Source organism: Pectinophora gossypiella, chromosome 29 (assembly GCF_024362695.1).
Source record: "Pectinophora gossypiella chromosome 29, ilPecGoss1.1, whole genome shotgun sequence".
In the NCBI taxonomy this organism is placed as follows: domain Eukaryota; kingdom Metazoa; phylum Arthropoda; class Insecta; order Lepidoptera; family Gelechiidae; genus Pectinophora; species Pectinophora gossypiella.
Window position 1 is genome coordinate 2,989,995 of NC_065432.1, and position 21,391 is coordinate 3,011,385.

Below are 21,391 nucleotides of genomic sequence, written 5' to 3' on the forward strand. Positions count from 1 at the left end.
TTACTGGTGGAAAGTCGTCGACTGCGGAGCCCAACGATAGCAAGTCGATGGTCCCGGACCTTCCACTGAACAACGCGAGATGGCGCTGTGTCCAATACTACACAAAAAAGCTATAAAACGGGTCCCCTGTAACTAATCCGGAGGCTGAAAGAAACGGCACTACAAGGCCCGTGCCCCAGCAGTGGGGACGTTAATGGGCTGGTGATGATGATATAGTTACAGTCCGCAAATTTTATTTCGCTATCAAGGATCCCAACAAACATTGATATAAGTACCGTAAATATACCGCATATTTCAAAAATACGACAAAAATTTGAAGCTAAGCTATACATACATATGCAGTGGTATAAAGGTTCAATAAAATCGTCAATAATTACGTAGGTTCGGTCGTCGTCTCAGCAACTGTAATTTGCCAACTGTATGTTTTGATCAGGTTAAAAAAATAGAATAATATTTTAATAATGTATTTAATAGAATAAAATTTTATATTTATATTGTAAATATGTTTTTTATAATAATATAATGTTTAAAAAGTAAAATGGTAAATGAATATGATTACTACTATACAGGGTGTTAGTGACATCGTATCGAATACTGAGGGGGATGATTTAGATCAATCACATTCTGAGACATCATCATCACCAGCCCATTAACGTCCCCACTGCTGGGGCACGGGCCTTCCCTATGGACGGATAGGGAGATCGGGCCTTAAACCATCACGCGAGCCCAGTGCGGATTGGTGGTTATTAACGACTGCTAATGCAGCCGGGACCAACCGCTTAACGTGCCTTCCGAAGCACGGAGGAGTTCTAGATGAAAACTTTTTTTTGTGGTCACCCATCCTATGACCGGCCTTTGCGAAAGTTGCTTCAACAATCGCAGACCGAGCGCGTAAACCGCTGCGCCACCGAGCTCCTCAAAGATTCTGAGACATATTCTGAGAAATTTTGTTTCTCTTTTAATTATTTTTCAACAGTGGCTGCAAGTTGTCTTTGATTACTTGTGGCTCTGCCCACCCCATTAGGGATTACGGGCGTGAGTTTATGTATGTATGTATGTTTAATTATTTTTAGTTCCATACTTTATATCAACTCTATCCATATCAACTCAGAATCATGGTCTGAATCATGTCACAAAGTTTCGTTACGATGTCACTAACACCCTGATACTACACTACTAAACTACTACTATTAGATACTTTTTAATCATTGAAGTTGTTACTTTTTGTAGCTCTAATTTAATTTTGTAATTAAGTACCTAAGTATTAGTGCACGTTGTGTCCACCTGTAAGTGGCGATTTTTTTTTTTGACGTGACTTATTGTAGATTTGCCACAGATGGCATTAACTTAGCCGGCTTAGCAGTGAGCGCAACCATCACCACTGCCGTGTTGCTATGCACATCGGCCAGTAGGCATAAGTTTTAAAGGTAAAATTATAACTGTAGTTATCATATCACTTGCTTGCGCTCTGCGATGCGTAGCCGAGACACGAACTGAACAAAATGTTTGTTTACCTTTTGCTTACCCACAAGTTTTTGTTACCTACTTATCTATGTATAATGTAAGACGGACATCCTAGATACCTAGCATCGACACAAACCATGGTTTAACGATGCTAGTTAGTTTAATCACTGTTTGTACTTAATTTTTGAAATAAATAAAAAAAAAAAACTACTTGGCCGGACAAATGGGGAGCGCTGAAGGCTCTCACCCGGTACAACGGTTAAGACAACAGGCCTGAGGGTGCCCAGTTGGGCGCGAACCTCGGCTTGTAAGTGGCGAGGCGCTTAGTTTTTTTTTATGTATTAACAGCAAACTGTAACCATGTATCAGTACTTGCCGTTGGTTGACCAAATAAATAAATAAACACACTGTATATTAAATAAACTTGAAATAATGTTTTTAATTATGTTATTTTTATACTAATTAGTAACTGTAACTAACTGTAATACCATTTTTATTGCAAATAAATGATGATGAATAAGAAATAATAATATTATTATGAATTAAATACCAATATAGTTATTTATGAATTTTAATAAAGAATTATAACTTGTAAATCATAAACTAATAATCTAGAAAAAAAAATTTAATTTAATTTTAATTTCAATAATGGAATCTAATTTAATGTACTTATAATTATGGATATTAATCTGATCTAATTGTCAATATTAATATGACAATACGTCACAAAAACAAACTTAAAACAAACTTAATTAAATATCAATATATAATATTATTATTGTAATAAATACCTGTAATTACTGTATTATTTATAAATTATTGTAAATAAGATTTTAAATTAATAAATGTATTTATTGTATTCTTTTTCTATCGTGTGGGTTGTGAGGTGGATTACCAACCCCATCAACCCTGGTGTCAGGGTTAGTATTGATGTATTGTTAAATATGAATAAGTCAGTACCTTTGAATAAATCATTTTTTTTTAAATGCCGTATCATTACTACTAAAGTCCGCATAAATTTTCGAGTTATAATGTGGTTTGTTCGCACGAAGCAAAAATAGATAGGTACACTTTGTTTATTGAATATTCCGATATAATTAACACTATTGCGAATGTTTTCCGATTAACTTAATGCGACCATTAACCACGAAACACCACTTCGTATTGATTATTTAGATTATTCAATGAAGAAAGCAACCGTCCCGTTTCCGTTCCCGCCAAAAAGTCCGATAGGTTATGTTTATGGCATGTCACTGTCAGTTGTCAATGAGCCTTTTTTTAAGCGTAGTATATACTTGACTCGCTTTTGCCCGCGACTTCGCCCGCGTGGCGTGTTATAAAAGAGAGATATTTGTGTGTGTGGGAGAAAGGTTAAGAAATGCTTAATTTAATTACAGCCATAATTAAACTTTATATTTACTAAGGTATGCATGCATGCTAGATTGAAAACATCTATCTTACGCGGTTAAGATTTTTTCATACAAATGTTTTTTTCCCGCTAACTCCCGTTTCGGTGGGAATTTTGCAATGTCCTGTTGCAACTAAGTTTTAAGTTTACTAAGGTACCGGCATGCCAAATTTCAAGCGTCTAACTTAAGCGGTTTAGATGGCGGGAAAAAGTTTTAATTTTTTATAACGATTTGACGCAACCGAAAAATCTGAAACTTTTTTATTTTCATGAAAAAAAGGTTATTCCTCCTCATAAAAAAAATATTAAAGTGCATTTTTTCATCCATTTCCCATTAAGAGACTCACCTATTCAGCTTGATGGGTCCACCAGTCTTCCTCACTTTCAGAGCTTGTTCCCAGAATCTAACAGCATCAGGCAATATCGTGTTCTGTGGAAAAGAAAAAGGAAAATATTACGAAAGCACTTTCATAGTAAATTAAGTTTATTTCTTTATTTTTTTTTACAAAAGTCATATACTTATTAAGTAAAGTAATTCGTCAAAGCGGGACCCGTATGAAAATTAATTTATTTTATCGTATTTTTTTAATTTAATATTATTTAATGCAAATTGTACTGAAGTTGAGTTGGGAAATAGGCGTGAGTTTATGTATGTATGTATTTATTTAACAATTTATTGTACTTTCTCTCTATTTAAGAGTTGCGCTCTTGTCGGTGGAGTAATCGCCATTTGGCTTTGGCGGGAAGAAGAGAGGAATGGCGATTACTCCACCGACAAGAGTTTATTGTACACAGGATATAAAGAGAATTAGACTAACGCAAGACAGACAAACGGTTCAGCTTATTACTAGTAGAAATCTCTTCCAGCAGAACGGGAAAGAGATAAATTTAAAACTAAGGCTTATTTGCATATTTTGTATATTTTTTTAAACCCAAAACAAATGATCTTCTTCTTCTATTGTCCGAAAGACCTTCTGGTGTCAGGGTTACTATTGAGCCGCCAAAGGCCCCCGACATGGCTCATATAAAGACTACATACTTACATCAGTAAGTAGTAACCGGGACCAACGATTTAATGTGCCTTCCGAAGCACGAATCATCTTACTTTCGGACAATCAGGTGATCAGGACATTACAGTCCTATAACCAAACCAGGGATTGTGTCTTAACCGGGATTTGAACCCGCGACCTTCGGGTCGTGAGCCCAACGCTCGAACTGCTGGACCACGGGAGTCGTTAAAATAAATTATAAAAAAGCAATTTACTCACATTTATCATGTCAAATTTTTCAGGCTCCAATCTGAAATTAAAAAAAACACATCAGTTCTCTCCTGTGAGTTGTGAGGTCAATAACCGGCCTCATGGGCCTGGTGTCAGGGTTACTATGGGCCGCCAGAGGCCCCTGACATGGCTAAGTAATTACTACATACTTACATAAGTAAATAGTAGCCGGGACCAACGGCTTAACGTGCCTTGCGAAGCACGGAATCGTGTTACTATTTCGGATAATCAGGTGATGCAGACTGCAAAGTCCTTACCAAACAAAGGACAGTCTCAAAAAGTGATCTAAGACAATGTCCCCATCGGGAATCGAACCCGGAGCTCAAGATCGTGAGCCCATCGCTCTAACCACTGGACCACGGAAGCTGTTAAAATAAATTATTGGGAATATTGCTAAGGGTTTATATGAATTAAACCAAGAAGGGTTTTCATCTCGAGCTCCTCCGTGCTTCGGAAGGCACGTTAAGCCGTTGGTCCCGGTTACATTACCAGTCGTTAATAACCATCAATCCGCACTGGGCCCGCGTGATGGTTTAAGGCCCGATCTCCCTATCCATAGGGAAGGCCCGTGCACCAGCAGTGGGGACTTTAATGGGCTGATGATGATGATGATGATTGCTAAGGGTTTATATGAATTAAACCAAGAAGGACGGCAGACTATATAATCAAGTACATGTTACGGTGCTTAATGAATAAGAGGACGATAATCCTCGTAATAACGAGAAATATCGGCGACATGCGACGGCTTTGCATTATTAAAGCATCAGGCGCTTGAACATAAATCGATGAGGCCATCCATTAATCATGTGATTTTTTTTTGGCATTTTTAACCCCCCTCTCCCTTGGTGATACATGGTGAGGTTCAAGACTACCCCCCCTATCCTATATCACGTGTATTGTTTAGTACCTACCAAAATAATTGCCCGAAACGCCGCTTTTCGGTACAGTATCGCGCGTTTGCCGAAAAAATAAAATACAAAATAAAAAAAAATAAAGAATAAAAAAATACTCGTGATATATTACTGAAGAACCATATTGAAGACTATAGAGAACGGAGAGGAAATATGATTGGCCACCTGATACGACACGATTCATTTATAACAAACATTATAGAAGGAAAAACTGAAGAGAGGACGGGGTAGACCTAGGATAACATTTATGAAACAAATAAAAGAGAAGGTGCAGGTCGTGTCGTATCGGGAGGTGAAGGTTTTGGTGGGAAGAAGAGAGGAATGGCGATTACTCCACCGACAAGAGCGCAGCTCTTAAATAGAGAGAGAGATATACGGGGTGTAAGTGACATCGTAACGAATACTGAGGGGGATGATTCAGACCATGATTCTGAGTTGATATCAAGTGGAATTTTCCGTCGCAAAATTCATGATTTTTTTTTAGTTTTTTTAAATTATTTTCAATTCTATACTTTTGCGATGAAAAATTCCACTTGATATTAACTCAGAATAATCAGCTGTTTCATCCCCCTCAGTATTCGTTACGATGTCACTTACACCCCGCACAAGTATATACTGTACCCATACAAGTAGGTTTGGGTGATCGTTTGTTTTTGGCGTTATGTCATCGTAATAAAAATTGTAGTCAGGCGAGTCCTGTCTGTGTTGTGAATCCTTTATGATGTGTTTCCTGTTCCTGACTACATAATTCCCAGTTATCAATTTAATTTTGTACGATCTATTCGATATTTTTTTTATGATTGTTCCTGATTCCCACGTCTTTTTAAAAATATCCAAAATTCGAATTTTTTCCCCAACGTTTAATTTTTCTAAGTCTTTTGAGTTTCGATCATAATAACTTTTATATTTATTTTGTCTATGCATTAATTTTTGTTGTATATTATTATGTGTTTTTGGTTTTAATAAATTGTTTGTAACTGGGATTATACTTTTTAGTTTTCGACTTTGTAAAATTTCCGCTGGTGACGGCATGTCATTTTGAAGAGGTGTATTTAAATATTCGAGTAAACCGAGTTGATAATCGGTATTGTTCTCGCGACATTTGATAATTATTCTTTTAACCGTTTGTACAGTCCTTTCTATCTGTCCATTGGATTGAGGGTACCGTGGCGAAGAAGTTTTGTGAATAAAGTTCCAGTCTTCTGCGAACTGTTTAAATATGTTTGAACTAAACTGCGGTCCGCAGTCTGACATAACAATATCCGGTATGCCCTGACGTGAAAAAATATTTTTTAAGCATGTTATAATGCTTGCCGATTTTGTTGTTCTTAGCTGAGATATCTCTATAAATTTGCTGTAATAATCCACAAGTAATAAAAAGTCAACTCCCTTGATTTCAAATAAGTCAACTCCTACTTTTTCCCACGGCCTGCCGGGTACTTCATGGGGTATTAATGTCTCTTTTTGATTTCCTTTTCTATATGATAAGCAAATATTGCAGTTTGATATTACGTTTTCCAAGTCGTTATTTATGCCAGGCCAAAAAATACTATCTCTTGCTCTGAGTTTACATTTCTCAATTCCCATATGGCCAATGTGAAGATTATATAACATTTCTTTTCTCATACTTTTAGGTATTAGTAATCGGTCACCCTTCCAAATTAACCCATACATTATTGTTAATTCTTGTCTGTAATTCCAATAGGGCTTCACAATATCATTAACACTGCTTTTTTCTGTCGGCCAACCTTTCATTATATGTTTTTTAACTTCCTGTAACTCTGTATCGGTTTCCGTGTATTTTTGTAGTTTAATGAATTGCATATCAGATAAATGCTGCGATGCCGTATTAACTGTTAGTCGTGTGATCGCGCATACTTCGTCCTGCAATGAGTCAGCGCTCCAATGCTCGGCGCTTATCGAATCCGGTTCATACGCACGAGACAATGCGTCCGCTATGTACAGATGTTTTCCCGGCTTGTACACTAATTTAAAGGTATAACGTTGTAATCTGAGCAACATTCTCTGTAGGCGCGCTGGGGAATCTACAATTGGTTTTTTAATTATTGATATCAATGGCTTATGATCTGTTTCTATAGTAATATCCGTTCTTCCGTAAATATATGCATAGAATCTCTCGCAGGCAAACACGCAAGCATATAATTCTTTTTCAATTTGCGCATATCTTTGTTCCGTTTTACTAAGTGATCTCGATGCATAACACACAGGCAGTCCATCTTGCATTAAGCAAGCACCCAAGCCGCTTTTGCTCGCGTCCACAGAGATAATGATAGGCTTGTTCAAATCATAATATTGCAGTACTGGACGCTGTGTGAGGCATTTTTTTATTTCGTTAAAGAATTTGTCATGTGTTTCATTCCACTGCCACTCATTTTCTTTTCTCAATAATTCCCGCATAGGTAAAGTTTTATCTGATAAATTTGGAATAAATGTGCCGACATAGGTAATTAATCCTAATAAACGTTCCACATCCTTTTTATTCTTAGGAACCGGCATATTAGTTATTGCTGATATATGAGTATCATCGGGACACAAACCATTTTTAGTAATTTTGTGGCCTAAGTATTTTATTTCATCTAAACCGAATTTGCATTTAGTTTTATTTAGTCTTAAATTTATTTTTCTACATCTTTCTAATACAGCCTTTAACCGTTTATCGTGCTCTTCCTTGTTATTCGCGTAAATCAATAAATCATCAATGTACATACATACTCCCTCCAAGTCATCAAAATTTTCGCACATTTTTTTATGAAAGACTTCCGACGCTGAACAAATACCGAATGGCATCCTTAAAAATTTATATCGGCCGAATGGTGTGTTGAAGGTACAATAATCACTTGATTCATCGAGTGCCACATTCCAAAACCCCGAGGATACATCCAAGGTGCTGAAATATTTAGCACCCGATAGTTTAGACACAATCTCATCAAGAGTTGGTAATCTAAAGTGTTCCCTTTTTATAACACAGTTAAGCTCTTTTGGGTCTAAACAAATACGTAAATCTCCGTTGGCCTTTTTAACTACCGTAATACTACTTACCCAATCTGACGGTCCCTCAACTTTTTGTATAATTTTTTCTGATTCCATCATATCTAATTTATTTTTTACGTCCTCCCTAATTGCAAACGGTAATTTTCTCGGGGCATGAACTACGGGAACAGAATCATCTTTTAATCTAATTGTATACTTTCCGGGTAAGCAACCAATACCTTGAAACACATCATCATAATCGTTAATGAAGCAAGGCAAATTCTTCCCTCTTGATTCTGTTACTGACATCACTCGCCTGACCACATCCAATTCAATACAAGAATATCTGCCCAGGATAGGAACGGATTGTACATCTGCGATTTTAAATTCAAGTGTGTATAATTGCTCTTTGTAATAAACACGTAAGTTTATTTTTCCTACAACTCCTATAGACTCGCCAGAATACCCATTTAACTTTGTTTTTGTTTTTAGTAAATCATGTTCCGACACTCCTATTTTGGGCAAATAATTCAAAGGAAGGACATTTACATCTGCACCCGTATCGATTTTAAATTTTATTACGCAGTCCTTGATTTTTAAATCAATGTTCCACTCGTTATTATTGTTAATCGAATATATTACCTGGTCCTCTGATTCTTCTATGTAATACACATTGCACACCCGCGCATAATGATTTAATTTCTTGCATCGCATACACGTTTTACCATAAGCCGGACACTCATACTTTTTATGAACACTTCCACACCGACCACACTGAGCTATACCGTTCGAACTGTAGCGCGATGTTAGTGTACTTTGACCGGCACCGGCGGCGATAGCCTGCGCGCCCGACGGTGGCGGCTTCGCGCGGGGCGGCTCGTTGTACTCGCGGCGAGCGCCGCCAGCTGCGCTGCGCCCGCGTCCTCTCCATGTACCGTGTTTTTTCTGTGACGTCGAAGAATTATTTCGCCTAATTACCCACAATTTGTCACTGCCTACATCCGTTGGATTGTGTTCCTGTATATCGTATACCGCCTTATTTTCCTCTTTAATATTTTGGGAGTACGCTCTTGACACTACTGCCGCTTGACATATTTCCATGGCCTTTTTTAAAGTTAAATCCTCTTCTCTTAATAATCTTTCGCAAATTGCTTTACTTGTCACTCCGCATACCAACCGATCTTTTATTAATTCTTCTTTTAAATTTCCAAATTCACAAGTTTCAGCCAGTTTTCTTAACTCAAACACGTACTGTTCAATATTTTCGTTACCTTTCTGGTCACGCTTAAAAAAGCGATGTCTCTCCACCGTGACATTCTTCTTTTTAATAAATCTCTCATCCAATTTAATAAGTACCTGTTCGACTGTTGTACACTTGCTGTCTGACTGATCCACAATTTCTCTGCACTGCTCCCCTATTATATGTAATAATATATTTAATTGTATAGCGGCCGATTTTTTATTTAATTCACATGCATTCACGTAAATATCATACGCGCGCTTCCATTTTGTCCAATCCTCACTGATGTTACCCACCGCAAAATCCAACTGATTCTCATCATACCGAAACGGTGACGGAGGTGTTAAAACACTATCCATTTTTATGCGTTTAATTTCACTGTATTACAACGTAAAATCATAACACGTTTTAACTACCGACTGCGCCATGTCAGGGTGGGCACAGCAATCAAACACGATATCCAGATGCGTACTAATCTATATTATCTTATTCAATGCGACGGTACATGCACAATCAATATTTACGAACTACCTCACAAGTGACACCGTAACAAATACTGAGGGGGATGATTCAGACCATGATTCTGAGTTGATATCAAGTGGAATTTTCCGTCGGAAAATTCATGAAAATTTTTGTTTTTCTTTTTATTATTTTCTGTTCCATACTTTTGCGACGGAAAATTCTACTTCATATCATCTCAGAATCATGGTCTCAATCATCCCTCAAAGTTTTCGTTACGACGTCACTAACACCCTGTATATTACTACACCCCCCCACCTTATGATATTTCGGGATTTTTTTTCACGGACCCCTCCCCTCTCGAGCCTCGCATGATTAAAGGACGGCCCCTGAACAAAAGTCAAAAAAAAAATGCGTATTTTTACCTGTATACCGAATGATCGTAAAATATGCTAATCCTTAACGGTTGGTCTATACTTCGCTTCTTCACTATATGGGGTTCTTCGATGTGGACACCGCGTATTACCTGAAAAAAAAAGAAAAACATTTAAGAATCATAACACATTCACAGTAACAGTCTCTGTGGTCTAGCGGTTAGAGCGTTAGGCTCACGATCTGGAGGTCCGGGTTCGATTCCGATGGGGACATTGTCGAAATCACTTTGTGACACTGTCCTTTGTTTGGTAAGGACTTTACAGGCTTGAATCACCTGAAAAAATAAGTTAATTCCGTGCTTCGGAGGGCACGTTAAGCTGTTGGTCTCGGCTATTAGCCGTAAAAATACCCCCACCAACCTGCAGTGGAGCAGCGTGATGGAGTATGCTCCATACCCCCTCCGGTTGATTGAGGGGAGGCCTGTGCTCAGCAGTGGGACGTAAATAGGCTGTTTATGTTTAATCATAACACAGAATTACCCCTGTATAAACGAAGGGGTAAAGATAAAAAGAAAGGTGTTTTTTGTGTATAAATGTAGGAAAGTGAGAATACTATGTGGAGGCGCACGTTACCTTAGAATTTTTGAATTTTTAGGTCGCTGGTTGTTTCTCCTTGGTAACTTGTCCAACAAGAGCGAATTGTTACATTTGCACTGCACTCATTTCACACAGCACTTTTGCAGTTTATATTTGCGTTTTGCGTTATGTATTTTATAGTTCAATGAGTTTATATTTGAGAAGTCAAAACAAATGCGCGCGCGTTGACCCTCTTGTACACAGATGACGACACACACTGATTTGACAGGTGACAGTTCGTATATTCTTTTTTTTTTTAAACGTGCGCCGGAAAAGGAAGGGTTTGTGAGTGATTGAGTTGTGTGTTCGAATACGTATATGTTTATCACTTTTTTTTTTTTTTTTTTTTAATGCAATCTATCATCAAGGACATTCAGCAATATTTTTGATTCTCCATACTATCAGGCTTGCAAGGCATGGAACCATTGTCCCATCCTAAATGGTTACTTGATTAAATCTTGTGGCGCTTTCCTCTTCAGTCTCAAAAATGTGTTTGGGTTTCTCATTAGCTCCACTGCCATTTCATTTGGGTGGTTTTCCAGCCTGTTTTTGTACTTTGATATATTACTTTTGATTTCTTCCTTGACCGTTTTTATTTGGAGATCGTGATGTATCATATCATTTGTGACGTACCAGGGAGCATCTACTATTAATCTAAGTACTTTTGACTGGAATCTCTGGAGTATTTCAATGTTGGAGTTAGCAGCTGTACCCCATAGTTGTATGCCGTACGTCCATATAGGTTTCATTATACATTTGTAGATTAATAGTTTGCTATCCAGCGACATTTGTGATTTCTTACTGATCAGCCAATAGAGATCACGAAATTTTAGGCCAAGTGATTTTCTCTTAGTAAATATATGTTTCCTCCATGTAAGGCGTCTGTCCAGATAGATGCCAAGGTATCTAGTGTCATCGGCTTGAGGTACTTGCTTCCCATTCAGAGCAACAGGAGGACAGGTGTCACGTCTTGTAGTGAATGTAACTTGAACAGATTTCGTTTCGTTTGCCTTGATTCTCCAATCTATAAACCAGGAAGATATTTTATTGAGACTTGATTGTAGTTTTGCTGAAGCAGTTAGTGGGCACTGATCCGTAGCAAGTATCGCCGTATCATCTGCGAATGTACCAGTTACAACATCGCCACTGATGGGTAAGTCAGCTGTGTAAAGGAGGTATAAGATAGGGCCCAGAACGCTGCCCTGAGGGACACCTGCTTTTACTCTGCGTAGACTTGTGACCGCTTCACCCTGCCTTACGAGAAAGAATCTGTTGTCAAGGTAGGATTTTAGGAAATGGAAGTAATTTATCGGAAGAGATTTTCTTATTTTGGCTAAGAGCCCGAGGTGCCACACGCGATCAAACGCCTGGGATATGTCGAGAAATACCGCTGAGCAGAACTCTTTCTTTTCAAAGCCACGATGAATCTGTTCAACAAGTCTGTGGACTTGTTCAACGGTGCCATGCCCCTGCCGGAAACCAAACTGATGCGCCGGTATTAGCTTCTTACGTATATGTATAAATAATACTTTAAAAACTAAATATAAACATCGGCGCAGCCACTATGGAAGGATAATGAATGGGAATTTGACTGTTTATGGTATGAAAGGAGGATGGTTAATGAATGGGACGTAAGGCAGTTTTAAAAAGTAAGGGGGCGAGTCTTTGGTGCGATGTCGGTCGGCTTGGAGGATTTTGTTAAAATATAAGATATTTAATAAGGAGTAAAGATATTCATAATATCCCGTTTTATTTCTATACATAATATAACATACATAAACAGCCTATATATGTCCCACTGCTGGGGACAGGCCTCCCCTGAATCAACCGGAGGGGGTATGGAGCATACTTCACCACCATCATCATGGATGGATAGGGAGATCGGGCCTTAAACCACCGCGCGGGCCCAGTGCGGATTGATGGTTATTAACGACTGCTAATGCATCCGGGACCAACGGCTTAACGTGCCTTCCGAAGCACGGAGGAGCTCGAGATGAAAACTTTTTTTTTGTGGTCACCCATCCTATGACCGGCCTTTGCGAAAGTTGCTTAACTTCAACAATCGCAGACCGAGCGCGTTTACCGCTGCGCCACCGAGCTCCTCAGATTTAGATACAGTTATAAATTGCGATAACACATTTCTAATCAAGAAACGATTAAATATAAAGAAACTGCATAAATTGATCTATGTAGTTATATATTGATCAATCAAGGCGATGGTGTAATGACCATAAACCAAAGGTTTCCACTTCGTTTCCCAGTGAGGTCAATTTACGAAACGAACTAGGCTCACATCAGTCATTATCAATATTTTATTAATAGAAGATTAGGTTAAGTTTAAGAGCCGTGGTAGCTCAGTTGGTAGGACGCCTGCCTCTCACTTTGAGGTCGCAGGTTCGTATCCATTACAGGTCTAAACCAACGACTGCCGAATTTGTTTTCGAATTCATGTCTGGATCATAAATTATTATCACTTGCTCAGCAGTGAAGGAAAACATCGTGAGAAAACTCACATTCCCGAGAAATGCATTTTCGGAGGCATGTGACCTAACCTGTATTGGGCTGGTTATCCCTTCGCGAGTTGGAAGGTCAGACAGGCAGTCGCTTCTGTAAAACCCGAACCTGTCAAATCTTCAGGTTAGGTAAGCGGACAGACGGAGGATAGTAGACTAGGTTAAAGATACTTTGCTTAAAGGCTACATTGTAATATTATGAAGTATATACGTATACATATGTTATTCAACAGCCTCCGTGGTCTAGTGGTTAGAGCGTTAGGGTCACGATTTGAAGGTCCGGGTTCGATTCCCGATGGGGACATTGTCGAAATCACATTGTGAGACTGTCCTTTGTTTGGTAAGCACTTTTCAGGCTTGAATCACCTGATTGTCCGAAAAAAGTAAGGTGATTCCATGCTTCGGAGGGCACGTTAAGCCGTTGGTCCCGGGTATTAGCCGTTAAAACACCTCCACCATCCCGCAGTGGAGCAGCGTGGTGGAGAATGCTCCATACCTCCTCCGGTTGATTGAGGGGAGGCCTGTGCCCAGCAGTGGAACGTATTATATATGTATTAGGCAGCTATATTACTAAATCGGCCCTGTGCCGAGGTTTTCTTTGCAGCTTCTTTTCCCCGGCTATACAGGTTGTGAGAAGCTGCAGTAGTTTTAGGCGGATGAGACGTTCGTTATGTAAAAATTGACGATTCAAAGTGTAACTGCGTTACCTATTGAATAAAGATATTTTTGAATTTGATTTTACTATACAGGGTGTTAGTGACATCGTAACGAAAATTTTGGGGGATGATTCAGGTCAATATTCTGAGTTAATATCAAGTGGAATCGCAAAAGTACCTATAGAGTTGAAAATAATTTTATAAAACTAAAAACAAAACATTAATTTTGGGACGGAAAATTGCACTTGATATTAACTCGGAATCATTCCCCTCAGTATTCGTTACGATGTCACTAACACCCTGTATATTATATTTATTACCACCCTGTTTTATAAAACTAAAATCACGCAGCTAATGATAGAAATAACACCCTGTATATTATATTTATTACCACCCTGTTTTATAAAACTAAAATCACGCAGCTAATGATAGAAATAACACCCTGTATATTATATTTATTACCACCCTGTATTATAAAACTAAACTCACGCAGCTAATGATAGAAATAACACCCTGTATATTATATTTATTACCACCCTGTATTATAAAACTAAACTCATGCAGCTAATGATAGAAATAACACCCTGTATATTATATTTATTACCACCCTGTTTTATAAAACTTAAATCACGCAGCTAATGATAGAAATAACACCCTGTATTTTATATTTATTACTACCCTGTTTTATAAAACTAAAATCACGCAGCTAATGATAGAAATAACACCCTGTATATTATATTTATTACCACCCTGTTTTATAAAACTAAAATCACGCAGCTAATGATAGAAATAACATCCTGTATATTATATTTATTACCACCCTGTATTATAAAACTAAACTCACGCAGCTAATGATAGAAATAACACCCTGTATATTATATTTATTACCACCCTGTATTATAAAACTAAACTCATGCAGCTAATGATAGAAATAACACCCTGTATATTATATTTATTACCACCCTGTTTTATAAAACTTAAATCACGCAGCTAATGATAGAAATAACAGCCTGTATATTATATTTATTACCACCCTGTTTTATAAAACTAAAATCACGCAGCTAATGATAGAAATAACACCCTGTATATTATATATTTATTACCACCCTGTATTATAAAACTAAATTCACGCAGCTAATGATAGAAATAACACCCTGTATATTATATATTTATTACCACCCTGTATTATAAAACTAAACTCACGCAGCTAATGATAGAAATAACAGCCTGTATATTATATTTATTACCACCCTGTATTATAAAACTAAACTCATGCAGCTAATGATAGAAATAACACCCTGTATATTATATTTATTACCACCCTGTTTTATAAAACTAAAATCACGCAGCTAATGATAGAAATAACACCCTCTATATATTATATTTATTACCACCCTGTTTTATAAAACTAAACTCATGCAGCTAATGATAGAAATAACACCCTGTATATTATATATTTATTACCACCCTGTATTATAAAACTAAACTCACGCAGCTAATGATAGAAATAACAGCCTGTATATTATATTTATTACCACCCTGTATTATAAAACTAAACTCATGCAGCTAATGATAGAAATAACACCCTGTATATTATATTTATTACCACCCTGTTTTATAAAACTAAAATCACGCAGCTAATGATAGAAATAACACCCTGTATATTATATTTATTACCAGCCTGTATTATAAAACTAAATTCACGCAGCTAATGATAGAAATAACACCCTGTATATTATATATTTATTACCATCCTGTATTATAAAACTAAACTCACGCAGCTAATGATAGAAATAACACCCTGTATATTATATTTATTACCACCCTGTTTTATAAAACTAAAATCACGCAGCTAATGATAGAAATAACACCCTCTATATATTATATTTATTACCACCCTGTTTTATAAAACTAAACTCATGCAGCTAATGATAGAAATAACACCCTGTATATTATATATTTATTACCACCCTGTATTATAAAACTAAACTCACGCAGCTAATGATAGAAATAACAGCCTGTATATTATATTTATTACCACCCTGTATTATAAAACTAAACTCATGCAGCTAATGATAGAAATAACACCCTGTATATTATATTTATTACCACCCTGTTTTATAAAACTAAAATCACGCAGCTAATGATAGAAATAACACCCTGTATATTATATTTATTACCAGCCTGTATTATAAAACTAAATTCACGCAGCTAATGATAGAAATAACACCCTGTATATTATATATTTATTACCATCCTGTATTATAAAACTAAACTCACGCAGCTAATGATAGAAATAACACCCTGTATATTATATTTATTACCACCCTGTTTTATAAAACTAAAATCACGCAGCTAATGATAGAAATAACACCCTGTATATTATATATTTATTACCACCCTGTATTATAAAACTAAACTCACGCAGCTAATGATAGAAATAACAGCCTGTATATTATATTTATTACCACCCTGTATTATAAAACTAAACTCATGCAGCTAATGATAGAAATAACACCCTGTATATTATATTTATTACCACCCTGTTTTATAAAACTAAAATCACGCAGCTAATGATAGAAATAACACCCTGTATATTATATTTATTACCAGCCTGTATTATAAAACTAAATTCACGCAGCTAATGATAGAAATAACACCCTGTATATTATATATTTATTACCATCCTGTATTATAAAACTAAACTCACGCAGCTAATGATAGAAATAACAGCCTGTATATTATATTTATTACCACCCTGTATTATAAAACTAAACTCATGCAGCTAATGATAGAAATAACACCCTGTATATTATATTTATTACCACCCTGTTTTATAAAACTAAAATCACGCAGCTAATGATAGAAATAACACCCTGTATATTATATTTATTACCACCCTGTTTTATAAAACTTAAATCACGCAGCTAATGATAGAAATAACACCCTGTATATTATATATTTATTACCACCCTGTTTTATAAAACTAAAATCACGCAGCTAATGATAGAAATAACACCCTGTATATTATATTTATTACCACCCTGTATTATAAAACTAAACTCACGCAGCTAATGATAGAAATAACAGCCTGTATATTATATTTATTACCACCCTGTATTATAAAACTAAAATCACGCAGCTAATGATAGAAATAACACCCTGTATATTATATTTATTACCACCCTGTTTTATAAAACTTAAATCACGCAGCTAATGATAGAAATAACACCCTGTATATTATATTTATTACCAACCTGTATTATAAAACTAAACTCACGCAGCTAATGATAGAAATCACACCCTGTATATTATATTTATTACCACTTTGTATTATAAAACTAAAATCACGCAGCTACTGATAGAAATAACACCCTGTATATTATATTTATTACCAGCCTGTATTATAAAACTAAATACAATACAATAGTATTTTATGCAACAGTTGTATAAGAAGGGTCAAAAAATGCGAGTGGCGTGAGTTGCGATGTGAGCCTTGGCGAACATCGCAATAAGAGACGCCACGAGCATTTTTTGACCTAGTTATACAACGTTGCATACAATACTTTTTCTACGACGACGTAATTTTAAATGAAACAAAAATTATACAAAGAAAAATTTTATTTATAAAAATTATTTTCCAACGCGCGGGAAAATGGCGGCAAATGTATACTTTTTTTTATAGTATATCTATGGCACCAAACAAAGTAAAGGTGCCAGTTTCCAGGTCAAAAAAAAAAAAACAACAACAATGCTTTTTTGGCGACATTATAGTACAGTTACACTTTGTAAACAATGCTTTTATAGGCCATAGAGCGTACACTTTTTCAAAGAGTTTAATTATGTATGTACTTATATTAGACTTTTTGGTTATTTAAATGCCAGATTAAAGTAGAGGAGTAGAAAAATACACTTTTTCTAATTTAAAATAATTTTTGTTTCATTTAAAATTACGTCGTCGTAGAAAAAGTATTGTATGCAACGTTGTATAACTAGGTCAAAAAATGCTCGTGGCGTCTCTTATTGCGATGTTCGCCAAGGCTCACATCGCAACTCACGCCACTCGCATTTTTTGACCCTTCTTATACAACTGTTGCATAAAATACTATTATTGCACCAAAATAAAAAGAAATAATTACAAAAAGTCTCTTAACTAAGTACATGGCAAACTAAACTCACGCAGCTAGTGACAGAAATAGTACAAACTACTTAAAGGCAATAATTGCAATTGACCCGAGCATCTCGCGTGCACCACTTAGCCGGAATGACGTCACAATGCTACCACTTGTCTAGGCACAAGTATGAGATGCAATTGGGTTGCAGTTGATTGATATGCGCCCGAGTGCATCAGGCTAGGTCAATTGTATGCACTGAGCATTGTCGTCATAAGCTGTGTGCATTTTGTGCAATGATATACAGGGAGTTAGTGACATCGTAACAAAAACTTAAAAATAAAAAAAATTAAATTAAATAAGGAAAATTCCACTTGATATAAACACAGAATCATGGTCTGAATCATCACCCTTAGTATTCGTTACGATGTCACTAACACCCTGTATATGTCGTGGCCAGATCGTAGAATTGACTTCTTATCGTGTGGGTTCTGAGATCGTATATCAACCTCATCAACCCTGGTGTCAGGGTTATTACTGATCCGCCAAAGGCCCCTGACATGGCTCATGTAACGACTACATACTTAAGTCAGTAAGTAGTAACCAGGTGATCAGCCTGTAATGTCCTAACCAAACTGGGGATCACAAAGTGATTTTTGTGATATGTCCCCACCGGGATTCGTTATAACCCCAAAAATGATAAATTCAATTTACTTAATCTAGAATTTTGAATAGCAATTTTATGTTTATTCCTTGTATTGTAAGTATGCCTTTCACAGTTTCTCGGAAGGAGAGATACATTTTTACGTACATACATAATGTTCTCATAAATATATTGACTTGCGACCGTCAGTATATTTATTTCTTTAAACAGCTGACTTAAAGATTTTTATTCATTATAGACTGCGAAAGGGATACGGGTGAAGACCTCAACGGTTGCAGAGGCGAAGATGGGAGCCATCGGTACGGCAATGCAGGACGGAAGAGGCAAGTCACAGGGACTGTAACCTGGAACCTGACAGAGGGCAGCAGTAACTGTCAGTACTATTCAGAGGCGGAGGACAGGAGTCCTAGTATGGCTTTGTAATAGACTACTCTGGGCGACAGAGTACTGCGGGGCGGAAGGCAAGAGGGAAACCAGTGCCCTATTTTTCCCTAAAAAAAGTAGCATGGAACATTTTCCATTTTTCATTTTTTTTTTTTAAATGGCTCTTAAATTGATGACTGCGATACGGCTCACCGCCTATCACATTGATCTTATCACGTACCTAGTTCATCATGCGTTGGATGTACCTCTGATTACCCCAATAGGCATATAATCGTGATATAATGATGATATAGTGATATAATCGTGTCGTGGCAAATAATAAATATATATATTATAATATATATATAGAAAAAAGACAACTACTGAAAATTATTGAGGACAGAAGAGGCAAGATGATTGGACTCATAATAAGACACGACGAATTTATTAAAAAGATCATAGAAGGAAGCATATAATAAATATCGAGAGTCTCATATAACGCGTTTAAATGGGGATTTAAACGCGGTAAGAAGCCGTTATTATGTGCTTTAATTATGATAATAACCGCGTAAACTTAAAACAATCATAGAAGGAAAGCTACAAGGAAAGAGAGGAAGGGGAAGACCAAGAAGAGCTTACATGGAACAGATTAAAGAAAAGGTTAACGTCGTGTCTTATAGGGAAGTCAAGGAATTGGCCTTTGATAGACTGGAATGGAAAATGCTACACCGACAAGAGCGTGGCTATTAAATTGATGATGATGATGATTCACTACTTGGCCGGACGCGTGAGTGTATGTGATAGACCGAGAAAAAAGATGTAAGTGTGAGTGCGTGTAATTGCAAAGCAGATTTTTATGAATATTTCATTTTTATAGTCTCCATAATAATATTTATATTGTTTCATATCTTGAAATTTTATTTCAATGCTTTTCCCAAGTGAGTAGCTGCGAAGTTTATTATGATTTATTTTTATTTTGGTCGATATCAGTTTGTGAGACTGTTCTTTCGTAAGGATTTTTCAGGCATGAATCACCTGATTGTCTGAAAAAGTTAGATTGCGTGATTCGGAGGGCACGTTAAGCCGTTGGTCCCGGCTTTTAGCCGTAAAAACACCTCCACCGCGAGTATGCTCCATACCCCTTCCGGTTGATTGAAAGGAGGGTTGTGCCCAGCAGTGGGATGTATATAGACTGTTTGAATGTTTTATTTTCTTAAAATCTCCTTCCCTGGACTGGGAGGGTAACGGCCTTCGTGGTCCAGTGGTAGTGCGTTGGGCTTACCGTAGGTCCTGGGTTCAATTCCCGGTAGGGCACGTCTAACAAAATTAGGGTCCTGCCTAACATGATGGACACCTGATAGTCCGAAAAATAAAATGATTTCGTGCTTCGGAAGGCACGATAAGCAGTCAGTCACAAGTACATAAATAAAATTAAAAAACATCTTATTTCCTTTCAGAGATATCTGCGTTTTTTTATTTATACATATTCGTCATACCAGCTACCAGCATTACCTCAATAGCAAGCTTTATCCCTCTGCCCAGCCCAGAAGCGAAGAAGCCGAGAAGCAACATATTAGTAAATCTCGAAAGAGTAAAATTCGTCAAAGACACAAGACCACTCCACCAAACCATTGGTGAAAAAGAAAAAAGAAAAGAAATAATTAAAAAAGAAAAGGAATTCCAATTCGCCGGTGAAGAGATACCTTTAATCCAGAAAAAACGTACAGACGATGAAACGAAAAGGTCTCTAAGCAAATTCACCATGAAACGAAAAGACACATACGTGCCAATACCAGATTTTAAGGTAAAACCAAAAGTTGTACCGCCAGGTAACGCCATGGTTTTACCATCAGATAAAGCTATGAATATACCACTCGATGACACTACAAAATTACCAGTTGCTAACGCTATGAATTTACCATTAGGTAACATTATGTATTTGCCAGTAGATAACGCTATTCATTTACCACGCGGTCAAGCCATTAAGTTACCATTAAACAACGTTATGAATTTGCCAGTAGGTAACGCTAATAATTTACCACTAGTACACGCTAACTTACCACTTGGTCACGTTATAAATTTACCACCCGTTCAAGCTATGAATTTACCATCAGGCAACGGTATGGCGTTGCTAGGTAAAGCAATAGCAAAGCCTATAGTAAAACCGTTGGGGAAATTCAATCCAGTATTCCGACAAACTGAAGTAAATAAATTTGCGCTGCAAAATATGAATAGAAAAACTACCACGGTTACGTTAAAAACAGCTATTTCAGCTAAACCTAACGATTTAGAGAGAGACAAATCTGAAACAAATAAGAAT

At 36.8% G+C, this 21,391-nt stretch overlaps 1 protein-coding gene across 4 annotated transcripts in view; it reads right to left on the minus strand.

Annotated features, from left to right (window-relative positions):
* Positions 1-21,391, minus strand: part of LOC126379420 (leishmanolysin-like peptidase) — a 254,652-nt gene that overhangs the window by 181,267 nt on the left and 51,994 nt on the right. For all 4 annotated transcript variants that reach the window (XR_007568328.1, XR_007568329.1, XM_050028171.1 and 1 more), the window contains exons 2-4: positions 10,179-10,279; positions 4,141-4,171; positions 3,220-3,302 (exon numbers count right to left, since the gene is read on the minus strand). Coding sequence is in view for 2 of the 4 variants with exons in the window: in XM_050028171.1 (XP_049884128.1) it covers positions 3,220-3,302; positions 4,141-4,171; positions 10,179-10,279 (215 nt within the window). In the remaining 2 variants the exon portion in view is untranslated. The remainder of the gene's footprint in view (positions 1-3,219; positions 3,303-4,140; positions 4,172-10,178; positions 10,280-21,391) is intronic.